The 16,132-nt window shown below is 62.1% G+C and overlaps 3 protein-coding genes and 1 non-coding gene across 22 annotated transcripts in view; all 4 read left to right on the top strand.

Moving 5' to 3' along the window:
* UBAP2L (ubiquitin associated protein 2 like) overlaps positions 1–7,952 on the top strand; it is a 33,261-nt gene extending 25,309 nt beyond the window's left edge. For 5 of the 19 annotated variants that reach the window (XM_068922290.1, XM_068922283.1, XM_068922286.1 and 2 more), the window contains 10 exons: positions 124–319; positions 419–507; positions 1,215–1,268; positions 1,907–1,988; positions 3,628–3,845; positions 3,932–4,037; positions 5,225–5,292; positions 5,627–5,827; positions 6,260–6,319; positions 7,006–7,952. In XM_068922290.1, the coding sequence (XP_068778391.1) occupies positions 124–319; positions 419–507; positions 1,215–1,268; positions 1,907–1,988; positions 3,628–3,845; positions 3,932–4,037; positions 5,225–5,292; positions 5,627–5,827; positions 6,260–6,319; positions 7,006–7,101 (1,170 nt within the window). In that variant the 3' untranslated portion in view covers positions 7,102–7,952. The remainder of the gene's footprint in view (positions 1–123; positions 320–418; positions 508–1,214; positions 1,269–1,906; positions 1,989–3,627; positions 3,846–3,931; positions 4,038–5,224; positions 5,293–5,626; positions 5,828–6,259; positions 6,320–7,005) is intronic. The other 14 variants (XM_068922296.1, XM_068922292.1, XM_068922295.1 and 11 more) reach the window with 5 other exon arrangements.
* Positions 1,673–1,807, top strand: LOC138062978 (small nucleolar RNA SNORA58). Its single transcript, XR_011136659.1, has one exon. It is a non-coding gene; the product is annotated as a small nucleolar RNA SNORA58 (small nucleolar RNA).
* Positions 7,953–10,375: 2,423 nt separating the features above from the next.
* On the top strand, positions 10,376–12,716 carry HAX1 (HCLS1 associated protein X-1). The gene is made up of 8 exons (XM_068922427.1): positions 10,376–10,576; positions 10,878–11,074; positions 11,184–11,329; positions 11,457–11,502; positions 11,682–11,797; positions 11,936–12,086; positions 12,175–12,328; positions 12,566–12,716. Exons 1-7 carry the CDS (start codon positions 10,524–10,526, stop codon positions 12,291–12,293), a joined length of 828 nt encoding a protein of 275 aa, XP_068778528.1. The 5' UTR covers positions 10,376–10,523; the 3' UTR covers positions 12,294–12,328; positions 12,566–12,716.
* Positions 12,717–12,972: 256 nt separating this feature from the next.
* Positions 12,973–14,839, top strand: AQP10 (aquaporin 10). Its single transcript, XM_068921950.1, is given in 4 exon segments — positions 12,973–12,987; positions 13,273–13,443; positions 14,212–14,347; positions 14,520–14,839. Coding segments are annotated over 4 exon segments (642 nt in total).
* The last annotated feature ends 1,293 nt before the right edge of the window (positions 14,840–16,132 follow it).

The following is a 16,132-nucleotide window of genomic DNA, read 5'->3' as shown; positions in this document are numbered from 1 at the left end:
AGGCTCTCAGGAGTGTATGGGTGCAGACAGAGCCATGTTCTGCAGTGTTCCTGCAGAGGTGGTGCTGCTCCAGACCAGTCAATTACATCTGTCTGATCTCCTAACTCTCTTCTCCTTCCCTAGCACACAAGTGTGGAGAGTGAAGCAAGCCTCCATTCTTCTGCTAGCACTTTCTCCACCTCCTCCAGCACAGTATCAGCCGCTCCACCAGCGGTGAGCGTTTCATCCAGTCTCAGCAGCGTCAGCAGCCTGGGCCTCAGCCTCAGCAGTAACTCCACAGTGACAGCCTCAACTCGCAGCTCAGTTGCAACAACATCAGGTACTTTCCTGGGTGCTGCTAAACGGGAGGAGGGTGTGGGGGGTTCAAAGAAGCAACTTCTGCTGTTTGTTTCACTGTGCAACTTTTCCTTTCCTTCAGGAAAAGCCCCTCCCAATCTCCCTCCTGGAGTCCCACCGTTGTTGCCTAATCCATACATCATGGCTCCAGGGTTACTACATGCCTATCCGGTGAGTGGGGTGACTGCTGACTCTTTGCAGTGGTATGGCGTGCCGCTGGACCCTCCTGGTTCTGTCTTTAGCTAGGAGGGAGAGATGGAATATGCCAGAGAAACTGAAGTTGGCACCAGAGGCAGTTGAGCAGATTTAAGTATGGTTGACCTTGTAATATAAACCTCTTAACGATGGCCCTGTGGGGAGAGTTTGGATGTCCTGCCTGCTATAAAACAGTAGCAGGGGAAATCCACGTGTCGATGGGGATAAATGGCTATAATGCTGCTCACCACAGAGCAGGTATTGTCTGCCCATTTTATGTGATCTCCCCAATCTTCTGGGGAGCAACAGCCTTTGGTTAGAGTACAGCTCGTGAAAGTATGGAGCCGCATCAGCGGCGTGGTGTGATAAAGGCCAAACAGTCCGAACAAGGGAGGCGACTGCCTCAAAGACAGAGTTTTTTCAATGTTGCAATAATTTCTAGAGGAAGGATTATCAAGTGCCATTGCTTTAAGCAGTATGAAACAGTGGCGCTAAGCATAGCGTTGGTGTGCTATTCATTTGGGTGGCTTGGAAAAAACCCTTCACTCTGTCAGTCTTGCAGTTGTGAATGCTGGCTGCCTGCACTTGCATAATTGTGTAGCCTCTCTGATCACTTGCTTCTGGCCTTATCTAACAATGTGATTGGAACGTATTCCTAACCTCACCTCCTACTCCTTTTCTAGCCACAGGTGTATGGATATGATGACTTGCAAATGCTCCAGACGAGATTCCCATTGGTGAGTACTGAAGACTAACATAGATGCACTGCTTCTGCTATCCTAGCAGCTAGTCTGTGCTGCGTGCTTTGGGTGTTTAGATACGTTGGGCCATGAAGTAGTCCTGAAGAGCTGGCAAAATGGGATGCTTGGCAGTAGTGATGGCAGTTGCTCCTTTGCACTTGGGAATTAATAGCCCTAGTTTTCAGACAGCAATGTTGATGGTGGGGCTAGGGAATGTATGACCTAATGTAGGCAAAGCTATGTTGCCTGACAGTGCTCTGAGGAGTTTCTGCAGATACTTGCCTCTGATCCTTGAAAGAGGCAGTGACTAAACACTCTTCTGAGAATTGTTTTTTATTTAGGAGTATGACGTGTGTCTCTTGTGTTGTGATGTGGTAGGGAAAGTCCAGGCAGTTTAAGGACTGCATACCAGTAGACCTTATCTGGTTCTTCTAATAGCCAGACGAGGGGGATGGTGCATGCAACAAAAACCTGGAGTTGCTGCAAGCTGTCATCGACCTTGATGTGGCTGACTGAACTGCAATACTCCAACATATCTAGTGGTCGTATCTCATAAGTCCTTGTTTTCCAAAAGATGCGTCTTGGCATGCGTGGCTAGAGCTTATGGAGTTTCTTCTTTCATTTTTCTCCTTCAGGATTACTACAGTATCCCGTTCCCTACACCCACCACCCCGCTGACTGGAAGAGACGGCAGCCTGAGCAGCAATCCGTACTCTGGTAGGGGAAAAGGATCGATCTGATGTGTATTGAATCAAGTGTTCTTCCTGAACACACTGCTGCTTATTAATTTCCTTTGCAGTAGTCCACTGGAGTTACATCTGCACCAGTTTTCTGTACTTTAGTATATAGCGCTTTTCTCAGCAGCTAAGTTTTTGACTTGCCTTGGATCCACCTGGTCATGTCTGGGCATGTTACCAGAAAGATGTGGGCAAGTAGGAGTTGCTGCAGCAGTTCTAAAGGGAGTGAGGAAGGGCTGGAAGAAAGCATGAGGCAGAAAACTGGAACTGCCTTTCAGGTCTTGGTGAGGCAGGAGTTAAGCAGGGGTCACTGCTCTGCAGGCACTTTGAGTAAATATGTAAAGAAGTGTAAAATCTGTGTTGAATATCTGGAGAAATGAAGTTTTTTAAACTGTGCAGCCATCTCATGGTCAAAGAAAGCAGGGCATTTAGAATCTTTGTCAAATTTAAATCAAATACCCAGTGGGTGACTTTTTTGGTGTGTTTTTTTTTTCCGTTGACCTTGGTCAGTGCCTTCTAGCTACTGATTCAGAGTGAAGCACTGAAACCTGTGAGCAGCAGTTGCTCTGAGCTTTCCTGTGCTTCAGGAATTGTTGCAGTTTTTGGTTCGTTCCTTTTCCAACGTTGCTTCTTTCCCGCTTGAGCGGGAACTTGATAGTGTGGAAGTGCTTTTGTCCAGCATGCTGAGGTTGAAATCCCAAGCTCAGGATGATGGACTGTTGCATGCATAATGTGCCAAGTTAACTTCGGTGACAATTAATGTTTGTGACTGTCCTGGACTTGCCTGTGAGCTGGAGCAGCACGGAGAAATTCACTGCCTTACTGTGTGAGCTCTGAATAGGGAGAGTGTTTGCATGAAAGAACCAAGCAGGTGCTCATAAAGAAGAGCAAACGGAGGCTTCCCCAAGCCCTGAAGCCAGGCCCTCGCATGGTGCCCAGACTGCTAGCTAGGAAGAGAGGAAGTGATGTTTCCGAGTATTCTCTGAGGGCTGCTGGGCCTCTGCAGCACATTTTGATTCAGTGCCACAATGCAGGGAAGAGGGAGGTGTGAGCAGCCCTGTAAGAAAGGGGCCATTCATGTATCTTCAGCTGGAAGATATTTGACTCTTATCTTTAATGAGGAGCTGTTTGCTAGTAGGACAGGGCCCCCAGGCTGCTGCCTCTGGTCTGGTTCTGGAGCAGGTTTTTTTTAGGGTTGCTGTTGATGCACTGAGATGGCTTAGGGAGAGCTCTAGCATCTGGGCTCCGTTCTTGTGCAGGCAGCCAGTGGCAGGGTTTATCTTGTGCTTGATCGTGGGCTGACAGCAGGCTGCACAGCACTGCAGCTTAGCTGCCGTGGCTTGCTTTCTTCAAAGTTGTCTGCTCTTGGTCCTTCAGTGGTGCAAGGGATATTCAGAATGGGGAAGCAGCTAACAGCTTGGCTGTATGTAGTGTCTACCTGGCACTTGCGTGCAGGGGTCTGAGGGCAAAGACTGCAAGTATGGCAGTCCTTAGTAACTGGGGAGGGGCTGGTTCAGCCACTGTTGATCAAAAGCTATGTCACCTCTAGATTAAGATAGAACAGGGGCAAGCAGCTGATGTGTATGTTCTTCAGACTTCCTTTGTCTCCTGTATTCCAGGTGACTTAACAAAGTTTGGTCGAGGTGATGCCTCTTCCCCCGCTCCTGCAACAACGTTGGCCCAGCCTCAGCAGAGCCAGACGCAGACTCACCACACCACGCAGCAGACGTTCCTGAACCCCGCGCTGCCTCCTGGCTACAGTTACACCAGTCTGCCGTACTACACAGGGGTACCAGGGCTCCCTAGCACCTTCCAGTATGGGCCCGCCGTGTTCCCTGTGAGTGTCCTTGAGGCAGGACTTGGGATTTGGGCCAGGAGGGCAATGCAGCAAGAGCTCTTCTCACTCTGCTCTCCTTCCATTAGGTTGCTCCTACCTCTTCCAAGCAGCATGGTGTGAATGTCAGCGTCAATGCATCAGCAACCCCTTTCCAGCAGCCCAGTGGCTATGGCTCTCATGGATACAGCACCGGTAAGGGGCCCGGCAGAGCATGTTTCTTATCAGCAGTGGCAGGGCTTGTTCACAGTCTCACTGACAGGGTGAGGGGATTGTTCTTTCAGTCTCCGGCAGCATCCAGAATGGATAATAAGGGAAAACAGCCTTGATGTAACTTGCGTGTCACTCAGTTCTCCTTGAAAAGGCCCAGGCTTGTCCTCCATTAGCAGGCCTGATGTAGATTTGAGGAACAGAGAGCATTTCACACCCTCCTCTGAGAGCCACAGTTGGATGTGGGGCCTTGGACATTTGTGTCACATCAGAGTTGGACTAGCGTATGGCTTGTTTGGCAGATGCATGTTTCTTAGAAAAGTGTCCTGTCTTAATTCAAAGATGCCAGAAAGTTGTGAACCTGCCGCTTCTCTTGGTATTGGGATTTGTTGGTTAGTTTCTCTGCTGATTTTGCAAAGGGCCTACATTTGGGTCTAGTTTCCAGCCTTTGGGTTCCTATCGTGCCTTTTTCCACTGCTTTGGAGCCTTTTAGGACTCTCTTTTTCTCTTCACAGAGTTGCTTCACGCTATAATAAGTCACCTTAATCATCTTCCTGAGAAACCAAACACTGAGTCTTTCAAATCTTTTTCATCGCAATGCTTTCCCGCCCTCAAATGACTGCTGAGGCTTTTCTCCCTACCACTACCTTTCAGAAACTCTGGGCATCAGAAATGTGGGCTGTGTGCCAGTATTGCTGATTGTTGCACCAGCCATGCCAGCCTACAGAGTTGAGTCACCTTTACATGGAATTCCCTGACTTACGGCCAAGAAGCTCTTTAGCCCTTCTTGCCACCGCATCAAGCTGGGAGTTTGTGTTATTGTCTACCTGCCATGTTACGTCAGCTCCTCTTGAGAAACGGAGAGAACAGCAGCTCTGAGAACATTTGTTTCTCTGGGTGGCCACAGGCACCTGCATTTGTTTCTGTAGGCATTCAGCAAAGTGCTGCAGTCCAGACTGAGAGAGCCTCCACCCATGTAGGCATATTGTGACTTGGCCTTGCCAAGACTCTGCTCTCCCAGATGATGTCTGTCTCCAAACCTTACTTGTCTGCTAGGCTGCTAGAGCTCTTTGCTACCTGTGATGCTGGTGTTACTGACAGTAGCAGCTCCTGCTGAACTGGTGGCTGTTGCCTGTTTCCTCATAGTTCCTTCCCTATTTCCTCCTCCCCAGGTGTATCTGTGACATCCAGTAATACAGGAGTGCCGGACATCTCGGGCTCTGTCTACTCCAAAACTCAGGTTAGTCTTTTGTGAAGGTGTGGCTTTGCTGGGGAGTGTAACCCTGGCTCTAATGCATGGGTGATGAGGCTTCTTCCCCTTGGAGCAGCCAGCTGGGGAGAATATAGAGTGAAACGTACGGCCTTTCCCAACTTGGAGCAATTCTGAACCCATGCAGGGTGGGGAGGGTTGTGGGCAGAGATTGCTTTCACTCTCCGCACCACGCACCCTGCCCTGACTGTGACCGGTGCCATGACTTGTAGCGCTGGGAAGGGACAAGACCCTGCCTGAAAGATGTGGGGGAGCACAGCCCAGGTGCTCAGCCCTTACTCTGCCACTGATGTTGTCTTGTCAGCAATCCTTCGAGAAGCAGGGATTTCACACTGGAACCCCGGCAGCCTCCTTCAACTTGCCTTCAGCACTAGGCAGCGGCGGCCCCATCAACCCTGCGACGGCTGCAGCGTACCCTCCCACCCCGTTCATGCACATCCTGACCCCGCATCAGCAGCCCCACTCGCAGATCCTCCACCACCACCTGCAGCAGGATGGGCAGGTAAGCGACCCCCTCCCTGCCCCAGGCCCTTGCTGGGTGTTTCCTAGGGCTCTCGTTCCCCTGGCCCCCCTCTCCCTCCCTCCCTCACGCCCCACAGCGGACACATGCAGACACGCGGTGACACGCACATGCTCACACCTGCACATACACACAGGGCCTATAAGAGCAAGAGGTGAGGAAGGCCCGGGGTGCACTCAGCTGGGGGGTACTCGGCACAGCCCCATTGCTGCTGGGCTGTACCAGGTACTTTCGGGTAGTGCCCCTTCACGCAGACATACCTGGTACGTCCTGACCTCCCCGTTCCTTGGAATGGCGGCTTCGCAGGCCAGCAGTAAAGGGGTTACTCGCCACCCGCCACAACCCCGCCGTAGCTTTCAGGTCTAACCGTGGATTTCTATTGTCATAGTTTGTCCCTTTATTTTACATATCCTGGTACTGCAACAGCTTCCATATTTGCAGATGATACTGTGCTGCCAACGCCAGCAGGAAGACCAGGTAATGAACCTCTCTGATAATGCATTGCACTTGCCCTGGGGTCTCTCCCCGCCCCTAAGGCCCCCCAGGCTCATGTAGCCCCTTCCTTCTCTCCCTGTGGTCCTGCCAGGCGAGGAGAGAGGCCCTCAGTCAGTATGTGCACACACACACACCCGCGCGCACAGACACACATCCCCCGTGCTCAACCCCTTCCCTGTCTCCCCCTCTCCCTGCCGTGCGGTGGAGCGGCAGCCCCCGCAGAGCTGCTGGGGGCCCCTGCTGCCTGCAGTGTCGGATGCAGCGCTGGCCTGGAGGAAGGCGCAGAGCGGCTCGTGTGGCGGGGGAGGCTCTGCGGCTGCTGGGGCGGCAGACGGCATTGTGCGAGGGTCACCCGCAGGCTGCGCCGGGCGCTCAGTGCAGGAGGCAGCCCCTGTCCCGCAGCCGCAGGCCCTGGGGAGCTTGCGCTGGGCCGAGACAGGTCAGCAGAGCCGAGAAGCCGCAGCCCTGAGTGCCCGTGGGTCTGCAGGCCCCACCGGCTGGAGCTGTTCTGTGGGGATGGCGCAGCCTGTGACCCAGCTCGAGCTGCCTCAGGTGCCATGCCGGTGTCGCCCTGCGGCGCAGGCCGGTCGGTGCTGGGACCCCGGGACCGAGGCCCCCGCTTTCCTCGCGATAACCATCTGCTTTCCCTTCTTGCCCCCTCCCTGCAGAGTGGCTCCGGGCAGCGCAGCCAAGGCAGCTCCATCCCCCAGAAATCCCAGGCCAACAAGTCTGCCTACAACAGCTACAGCTGGGGCGCCAACTGAGGCCTGAGCGGCCCCTCGCCCAGCACTCGCTTCCGGAAGAGAAATCCCACCGAACCTGACGCCGAAGGATTCCCGGGGAGGAGAGCGCCCTGCTGCGGGGCAGTGCCCGGGCCCCACAGCCCCTGGGGCGGGGCAGGGCAGGGCGGGCCGGCCGGCAGGCGGCTCTGCGTTGTCTGTTTTCAGCCACCTTTCCTGTTGTATGTAATATAGAATTTGTATTTTTTTCTCCCCCCCCCCCCCCCTGCATTCAGATTCTGAACCGTTTGCCGTAGGGGCCTTTTTTGGTTTTTACTCCTTTCTCCCTTCTCCCCTGCCCCCTCCCCATGCCTCCTGCTGCCCCAGAACCTCTTGGATCCAAAGGAGTGGAAGCTGCGAGTCGCCTACAGCAAACCCCCCTTATTATTAGGAATAAGAACAGTAATTGATATGAACAGCATTGTAAGATGAATTAGTTGAAGTGTTTTTTTTGTACCGTGTTCTAAATTTAATGGATAAATGTGTCTTGTATATAAAAACAAAAACCCCACGCCGTCCTGTAGTTCTCTCATTTCCTCACCCACACTCCGCTGCTCTCTGCCACCCGCCCCGAGGAGCCATGGAGGGCACCCCATTATTTTATGTTCTCCATCTGCGCCCCCTCCCTGTGGGCCCTGAGTGCAGGTCCTGCCCCCGCCCTATTGCACGCTGTAAGTATCTTCTGCTTTTGGTTTATTTTTTGGTCTTTTTTTCTATGCAGTCCAGATCTTGTATTTTTCAGTTCAAACTGGTCACTTCAAATGAAGCCCCCGTGTGGGTTATTTACTAAAGAGAATAAAGATCACAAAGTGATGTGTGTATTTTTTAATACCTACCTTCTGAGCCTTGTTTAGTATTTTTGGTGCAGGGCGCGGGGAGCCCTGGGCAGCGGGAGGTTGGTTCCCTGGAGAGGCCAGCAGAGCCTCCACCTTTTTCTTTTTTTTTCCTTGCAGGTTGGTTTGTGTTTGTTTTCCCTCTCCCCCTTCAGCAGCTCCTTTCCCCCTGCAGCCCAGGCTCGGGGCCTGTCCCTGCAGCTTCCACAGCACCGCGGCAGCCTCGCTCGTGGCTTTTGCCGTCCCTTCCCCGGCAGGGAGCCGGTGCCTGGTGCTGCCTCCCCAGTGCCATGCTGGAGGCAGCTCCTCACTTTGGGCTGTGTCCCCCTTGCAGTCGTGCTGCAGGAGCCGTTGGCACCTTGCACTTCTGAAGCAAGGACGTACTGGGGGGGGTCCAGGGGCAGCCAGGCCCCCCGCGCCACCCTCCCCCCAGCCTTGGGGCGGGCAGGGGAAAGCTGGGCTGAGCTGTGCAGCAGGAAGCCACATGGGTGCAGGGCTGGCGCTGTGCAGAGCTGAGGGACAGAGCCGCCTTCCGGCCCCACAGCTCGTGCTCCCTCTTGCCACCCTCAAAAAAAAAAAAGCGCGGGAGCCGCTGCAGAAGGGCTGCCGTGGGGCTCGAGCCGGGCTGCGCTGACAGGTAAGGGGGCAGGGGCTGGGGGGCTGCAGGGGGGTTCTGGCCTCGGGGGGGGCAGAGGGTGCAGACGCCGACTCCATGCCGGCACTGAGCCCCCCGCTGTGCTCCAGCCTTGCAGGACGGAGGCGTTCAGCCCTGCCGGAGCAGGAGCGTGCCAGGACAGACGGGCCGAGCCCGGCCGGGGCGGCGCGGGGAGCGAGAGGGCCGTGCCAGGGCGGGAGCCCGGCTCGCCTGTGATGGAGCTGAGCGCAGCTGGCCGCGGGGGCTGCGCAGCCCTCGGCGGGGGGATCCCTCCCCGGCCCTTCTCCGTGCGACCCCTGCGCGAGCGGCTGGCCCAGCCCCGCGGCGGCGGCGTCCCCCGTGTTGACCTGCGCGAGCGCATCCGGCTCTTCGAGGCGGGTCCCTCCACCGGCCCCCGGCTCCAGGCCCCCTCAGGAAAGGCCGAGAAGACGCAGCTCCGAGGTGGGACCCGCCTGGCTGCCCGGGACTGGCCTCCTCCGCCCTCGAGGCTGCCGGCCCAGCTGGACACGGCTCCCCCGCAGCCTCCTCTCTGGCCTGTCCCTGCTGCGTCGCGCTGCTCCGTGCGGGAGCAGGTCCGAGCCCTGGAGCTGCGCTTCGCCCCGAGCCCAGCCGCGGGGGCCCCCTCAGGACCCGGCTGCCCGCAGCGCTGCGGGAGGGAGCTGCAGCCGCAGCCCGTCGCAGCCACCCGACCGCGCTTGGCCCCGGAGCCACGAGGCCGCGGGCAGCCCCTGTCCCGGCAGGAGCTGGACAGAGGCGTGCGGGGCCGGAGGACAATGTGGGCCGGAGCCCGCTGGCTCCCGGGGGCGCCAGGGGTGGGACGGGGGGCTCCAGGGCTGCCCCTGGCTCCAGGTTCACAGCCAGGCAGGGCAAGGGGCCCCTGGCTCCCCGCAAACTGCCCTGCCCTGGCATCTGCGCAGAGCATCAGGCCAGGAACAGCCTGAGCCCCGGGGACGGACCCTGAACCCTGGGGATGGACTCTGAGCCCCTGGGACAGACCCTAAACCCCAGGGACGGACCCTGAAGCCCAGGGACAGACCCTGAACCCTGGGGAACCAGCCCTGAACCCCGGGGATGGACTCAGAGCCCCAGGGACAGAGCCTGAGCCCTGAGGACGGACCCTGAACCCCAGAGAACCAGCCCTGAACCCCGGGGATGGACCCTGAACCCCTGGGACAGACTCTAAATCTCAGGGATGGACTCTGAGCCCCTGGGACAGACCCTAAACCCTGGGGATGGACCCTGAGCCCTGAGGACAGAGCCTGAGCCGACGGACGGACCTTGAGCCCCAGGGAACTGGCCCTGAGCCCTGGGGATGGACTCAGAGACCCGGGGACGGACCCCGAACCCCGGGAACGGACCCTGAGCCCCGGGGAACCGGCCCTGAGCCCTGGGGATGGACTCTGAACCGTGGGGATGGACTATGAACCCCAGAGATGGACCCCGAACCCCGGGGACGGACCCTGAGCCCCAGGGAACCGGCCCTGAGCCCCGGGGATGGACTCTGAACCGTGGGGATGGACTATGAACCCCAGAGATGGACCCCGAACCCCGGGGACGGACCCTGAGCCCCGGGGAACCGGCCCTGAGCCCCGGGGAACCGGCCCTGAGCCCCGGGGATGGACTATGAACCGTGGGGATGGACTATGAACCCCAGGGACGGACCCTGAGCCCCGGGGAACCGGCCCGAGCCCCAGGAGGGGCCTGTGCTGGCCCCGAGCCCGGCCCGGCGGGGCTCCGGCCACCCGGCTCCTCGCGGGGGGCCGCGCTGCTGCCCGCCGGCCCCGGCCCCGGCGCCTCGCGACACTCGGCGGCGCTTTGCGGCGGCCGCGGCCCGCCCTACGGCAGCCGGGAGGCGGCGGCGGGTCACGACCGCGGCGGCGGCGGCGGCGGCGGCGGCGGCGCTTTCCGGCAGGAGCGCGATGAGCTTTTACGACGTGTTCCGGGGCTTCTTCGGGTTCCCGGGGGCGCGCAGGTACCGGCCGCCGCTCCCGGGGGCCGCCGGGTCCCGTCCCCCCCGCGCCGTGGCGGAGGCCTCCCGCCGGCCGGGCCTTCCCGGTGCCCTTGGGCCTTCCCGCTGCCTCCGGGCCTTCCCGCTGCCCCCCCCCCCGGGCTATCCCGGTGCCCTCGGGCCTTCCCGGTGTCCCCCCCCCGCCCGGGCCTTCCTGGGGCCCCCTCGTCCCCGGCAGCCCGTCCCGAGACCCTGAGCCCGGCCCTCGTGGTGCCCTGACCCCCCCCCCCCGGTGCCCCGGCGGCTCAGCGCTGCGGCCCCGCAGGCCCCGGGACCCGCTCTTCAGTGACGCGGCGTGGGACGAGGAGGACGAGGAGGAAGACGACGACGGCGGCGGCAGCCGGGCCCCGCCGCGGCCCCCCGAGGACTTCGGCTTCGGCGGCTTCGAGGAGCTGCTGCGCGACGTGGGCCAGCTCCTGGGCGCCTTCGGGGGGGCCTGGGCCGGGCCCCCCCAGCCCTTCGGTGCGGATGGGGCCGGGGCCGCCCGGCTGGGGCCCTGCGGGGCTCCGGGGTGGGGGGGGATGACGGAGCCGCCGGGGCGCCCGGCCCTGACCCCCTGCTGCCCCCCCAGGGCCCCCCCTGCCCGGCCCCGGCGAGGACAGCACGGGCCGGCCGCTGCGGGACTCCATGCTGAAGCACCCGGACGATCCGGCGCCCCCGGAAGGCCCTGGCGCCGCCCGCGAGCCGGCCCGGCGGCCCTGGAGACCCTTCCTGGGGGTGGGTGAGGGCTCTGCCTCGCGCGGCCGCCGCGGCCCTTCCCCTCGCGGGCGCCGGGGCCGGCGGGTGCCCCGGCGCCGGGCTGCGCTCTGCCTCCTCCTCACGGGTGTCTGGCTTTTCCTTGCAGCTGGAAGACCCTCAGCCGGCTCCTCCTGGCCTCAAGGAAGATCAAGGTGGGTGGCAGCGCTCGCCCCGGGCGCTGCTGGCGAGCGGGGCCACGTAGCACCGCTCTGGCCACGGGCACCAGCTCCTCCTCCGCCTTCCCCGCTGCAGCCGCCCACGCTGCTGTGGTTTGTCCCGGCTGGGACCGTCCCCTGCGCCCTGCTCTCACGGACTTGCGTCTTCCCCACAGATCTGGACTCCCAGGTCTCCTCTGGCGGGCTGGGGACCATCCTGCGACCAGACGAGCCAAAGCCCCGCTCTTATTTCCAGAGCGTCTCCATCACCAAAGTGACCCTCCCTGACGGGGTGAGTGTCCTCTGCGCTGCTGCGGGCGAAGGACGTGGCCTGCTGTCCCCAGCAGCCTTCCTGCGTGGCGCGAAGGGCCCTGGAAGCGTCCCCGGGCCGCGGGCTCGACGCGTGATGCGGCCGGTGCTCTGTGCGCAGGCGGTGGAGGAGCGCCGGACCGTGCAGGACAGCCAGGGCCGCCGGGAGACGACGGTGACGCGCCGCAGGGGCGACCAGGCCTTCATCGCCACCACCAAGGAGGACGGGGAGAGCAGAGACTACCGGGAGGAGGTGGTCAACATGGATGACCGTGAGTGCCAGGCGGGGGTGGCCGAGGGGGGCGGACAGGGCGTGGGCAGGGGGCCAGGCCCCTCTGAGTGAGCCCTCGCTGCCCTCAGGGGAGCTGGCGCAGTTCGCAGGCGCCTGGCAGCAGCACGACGAGCTCCGCGCTCCCGGCGCGAGCGACTCCTCCTCGGCGCTGGGCCGCCTCTTCCGACGCTGGTTCTCCGGCTGGTAGCCGCGTCCTCCTGCCGAGCGGTGCCGGGAGCCTCCGTACGTAGCGGGGGCTGCGGCAGGGGCGGGCATGGACCTGCTCCGTCGGGGGGAGCCTGGGGCTGGGCGCGGGCTGCGGCGATGGGCCTGGGCAGCGGCCGCTCAGGGCGCTGCGGTGGCTGCGCTGCAGGAGACCCAGGCTGTGTCCCCAGAGCTCGGGGGCCGGGGCTGCCCCGCTCTGCACCCCTGGGAGGGTGGCAGGATGCGGCCCCTTCTCACTGCCTCTTTTCGTTGCAGGCGCGTCCGAGCCTGCCGGGACCCGGTGCCTGGGCAGGGTCTGCCTTCCGGGGCGCTGCTGAGCCGCTGCCACCCCCGTGGGGCCAAGTGTGTGTGTGTATGTGTGTGTGCGCGCGCGTGTGTGCAGAGCAATAAAGTCTATTTATGCTAACAGCTGCCTGCAAGGCTCCTTCAGGCGCCGCTGGGAAGCTGCGCTCCCCTTGCTGAGATGGGTTTCGGGGCACAGACGGCTGCAGGGCTCGTCTGCCCTGGCCTCGTGCCGGCACAGCTTTCCTCTTCTGTTTCATTACGTCCCGCGGCTCCGTGCTAACACCTCCCCTGGGCCGCTCTCGAGGGCCCGGTCCGGGAGCCTTTCCAAGGTCGTTTCATTAGCGCTGCCTGCGTTGGCCGCTGCGGCTTGGGCAGGGATGCGGCAGGGAAGGGTGGGGGCTTGCCGGAGGGAAGCTCCTGCGCTGGGCGAGGGCCCGGCCCTTCCCTGGCCGCTCGAGTTTGAGCGTGGCCTGCCATGCGCCCAGCTCCGGTCCCGCTGGGGGCTCTTCCCTGGTCCTGCCCCCGTAGCCCCTCGCCGTGGGGTGGGAGCTGGGGCCTGGCCGCCCCGAGGTGCCCCAGCTCCCCTGGGACTCTGATCCCTTGCCTGGCAAGGTGTCTCCCCGCCCCAGCGTGTGGCCCTGATCGGTTTAAAGTCTGTGCATTGTCACACACCCTAGCCCGCGGCTCATAAAAAACACCAGCGCTGGGAAGGAGGCTCTGCTGCCTCCGCGCCTGGCCGGCCCTGTGGTCTCTGCTCCCCCTCAAAGAGGGTCTGGGCCCTGCTCTGCATCCACAGCCAGCTGGCGCGGGAGTGCCTGGCCGAGCTGCTGGCCGATTTTGCGCTCATCGTGAGCGCGGTGCGCGGGGGCGAAGGACAGCAGTGGGCAGGGGCCGAAGGCTCCGGGACCCCGCTGATCTCCAGCAGCCCCAGGCTGCCCCATCTGGCCCTGCGGGTCCCCGTAGGGCAGGAGAGGGTTGCCCTGCCTGGCTGGGCTCGAGCTGCTCTGTGCACCCCGCGTGACTGGCTGCCCAGCTGAGCTCCCCCTCGGCGGACCCTGTTCCTGCGGCGCGAAACAGCCTTGGCAGTTGCAGCGCGATAAGGATGCGGGTGCTGCCACGTGGAGCTGGGAAGACGTGTGCCTTGATATCCCCTGCCGTGATTCCCCCCAAATCAGGCAAAGGTCAGGGCTCCCGAGCCGTGTTTGGACCACCGAGGGCCGGATCCCACGTGGGTGAACGTTGGCACCGCGGCCCTGCCAGCAGCACATCTTCCCCCAGCTTCCTGGCCCAAAAGCAGTTATTATACTTAATAACTGACTGATCAAATTTTCAGCTTGTCATCGCAAACCAGGTGCGAGACCAGTTGCTCCCCACATTGCCCAGTAAACACTTTCCCGCGTGTCCCCCAGCGGAGAGCGACAGCCCAGGGCACTTGGGAGCCCGGTGCTCAACCGGACCCAAGCAGTACCATAGAGACTGCACAGGAAGAGGCACCAGAGCGGTCAAGCCTCATGGCTTGTTCCCCCTCCTGGGGAACGAGCCTCAGGTGGGGACGAGGGGGCTGCGGGGAACCAGGGCGGGTGAGGGCCCGTGCAGAGCTGCTCCCCCTTGCGCAGCTCATCACGCTGAGCGGCTCGGCGCAGACGGTCGCCAGCTCGGGCACCAAGGGGGACCTCCTCTCCTCCTACCTGGCTGGGGCCCTGGCCGTTATGGTGGCGATTTACACGGTCCGTGGCATCTCAGAGGAGGCTGGTGCCGTCCCTGGCCCCTGGCTGTTCCCAAGCACCGAGCGGGATCAGCCCTGGCCTTTGCCAGCTCCACACCCCGCGGACCCTCCTGCCCGGCCCCGGCTGTGCGCACCTGCCTTGCTGCCCGTCCCCCCGCCCCGGTCTCCTGCCAGCCCTTCCTGGCGGCTCTGTTGCAGGGACCCACCTGAACCCGGCTTTCTCCCTCGCCCCGTGCACGCTGGCGCGGTTCCCGTGGTAGAAGTTTCCCATCTTCCCCACCGTGCAGACCCTGGGAGCTTTCCTCTTGGCGGGCGCCGTCTACGCCCTCTGCTATGGGAGGCAGGGGCCCACGCGGCCCCGGCACCCACTCAGGGTGCACCCCGCTCCCCTGGGTGCCATGGGGCGAGCTGGTGTGGGCCGTGGGGCAGCCGTGGGCGCACGTGCAGCGAATTCGGCAGGGAGGATCGTCAGCATGTGGGTCAGTGCCGGGGGAGCGTGCCACGGGCGCTCCCTGTGAGGTGAACCTGCCCCCTGCACCCATGGGACCCCCTGGGATGCCCCCTGCTCCCATGAGACCCCTAGAGTTGCACCGTGCTCCCTACACCTATGGGACCCCCTGGGTTGCCTCCGCTCCCTACACCCCTAGGACCCCCTACCCCGGGGATGCTCCCCGCTCCCTGCACCCACAGCCCCCCCGGGGATGCTCCCTGTTTCCTGTACCCATATCCCCCCCCAAGATGCTCCCTGCACTCATAGCCCCCTGGGGATGCACCCCAATCCTTGCACCCATAGCCCCCTGAGGGATGGTCCTCCCTGCACCTTGCACCTACACCCCCCCGGGGGTTGCTCCCTACACCCATAGGACCCCCTGATCCCTGTACCCATAGCCCCCCCTAGGGATGCTCCCTGCACCCACAGCCCCCCCCCAGGGATGCTCCCTGCACTCTGCACCCATAGCCCCCCCCGGGGATGCACCTCAATTCCTGCACCCACAGCCCCCCCGGGGATGCACCCTAATCCCTGCACTCACAGCCCCTCCAGGGATGCTCCCTGCACCCACAGCCCCCCGGGGATGCACCCTGCTCCCTGCACCCATAGGACCCCCCGGGGATGCTCCCTGCACCCATAGCCCCCCGGAGATGTGCCCTAATCCCTGCACCCATAGGACCCCCTGGGGATGCTCCCTGCACCCACAGCCCCCCGGGGATGCACCTCAATTCCTGCACCCACAGCCCCCCCCGGGGATGCACCCTAATCCCTGCACCCACAGCCCCCCCGGGGATGAACCCTGCTCCCTGCACCCATAGGACCCCCCGGGGATGCTCCCTGCACCCATAGGACCCCCCGGGGATGCTCTCCACTCCCTGCACCCACAGCCCCCCCCGGGGATGCACACTAATCCCTGCACCCACAGCCCCCCGGGGATGCACCCTAATCCTTGCACCCACAGCCCCCCCGGGGATGAACCCTGCTCCCTGCACCCACAGCCCCCCCCGGGGATGCACACTAATCCCTGCACCCACAGCCCCCCGGGGATGCACCCTAATCCTTGCACCCACAGCCCCCCCCGGGGATGAACCCTGCTCCCTGCACCCACAGCCCCCCCCGGGGATGAACCCTGCTCCCTGCACCCACAGCCCCCCCGGGGATGCACACTAATCCCTGCACCCATAGGACCCCCCGGGGATGCTCCCTGCACCCACAGCCCCCCGGGGATGCTCTCCACTCCCTGCACCCACAGCCCCCCCGGGGATGCACTCTGCACCCACAGCCCCCCCGGGAAGCTCGCCGCCCCTCGCGGGGGCGCCCC

This window comes from Struthio camelus, chromosome 30 (genome assembly GCF_040807025.1).
Source record: "Struthio camelus isolate bStrCam1 chromosome 30, bStrCam1.hap1, whole genome shotgun sequence".
In the NCBI taxonomy this organism is placed as follows: domain Eukaryota; kingdom Metazoa; phylum Chordata; class Aves; order Struthioniformes; family Struthionidae; genus Struthio; species Struthio camelus.
This window is presented reverse-complemented; position numbering and strand designations above follow the sequence as displayed.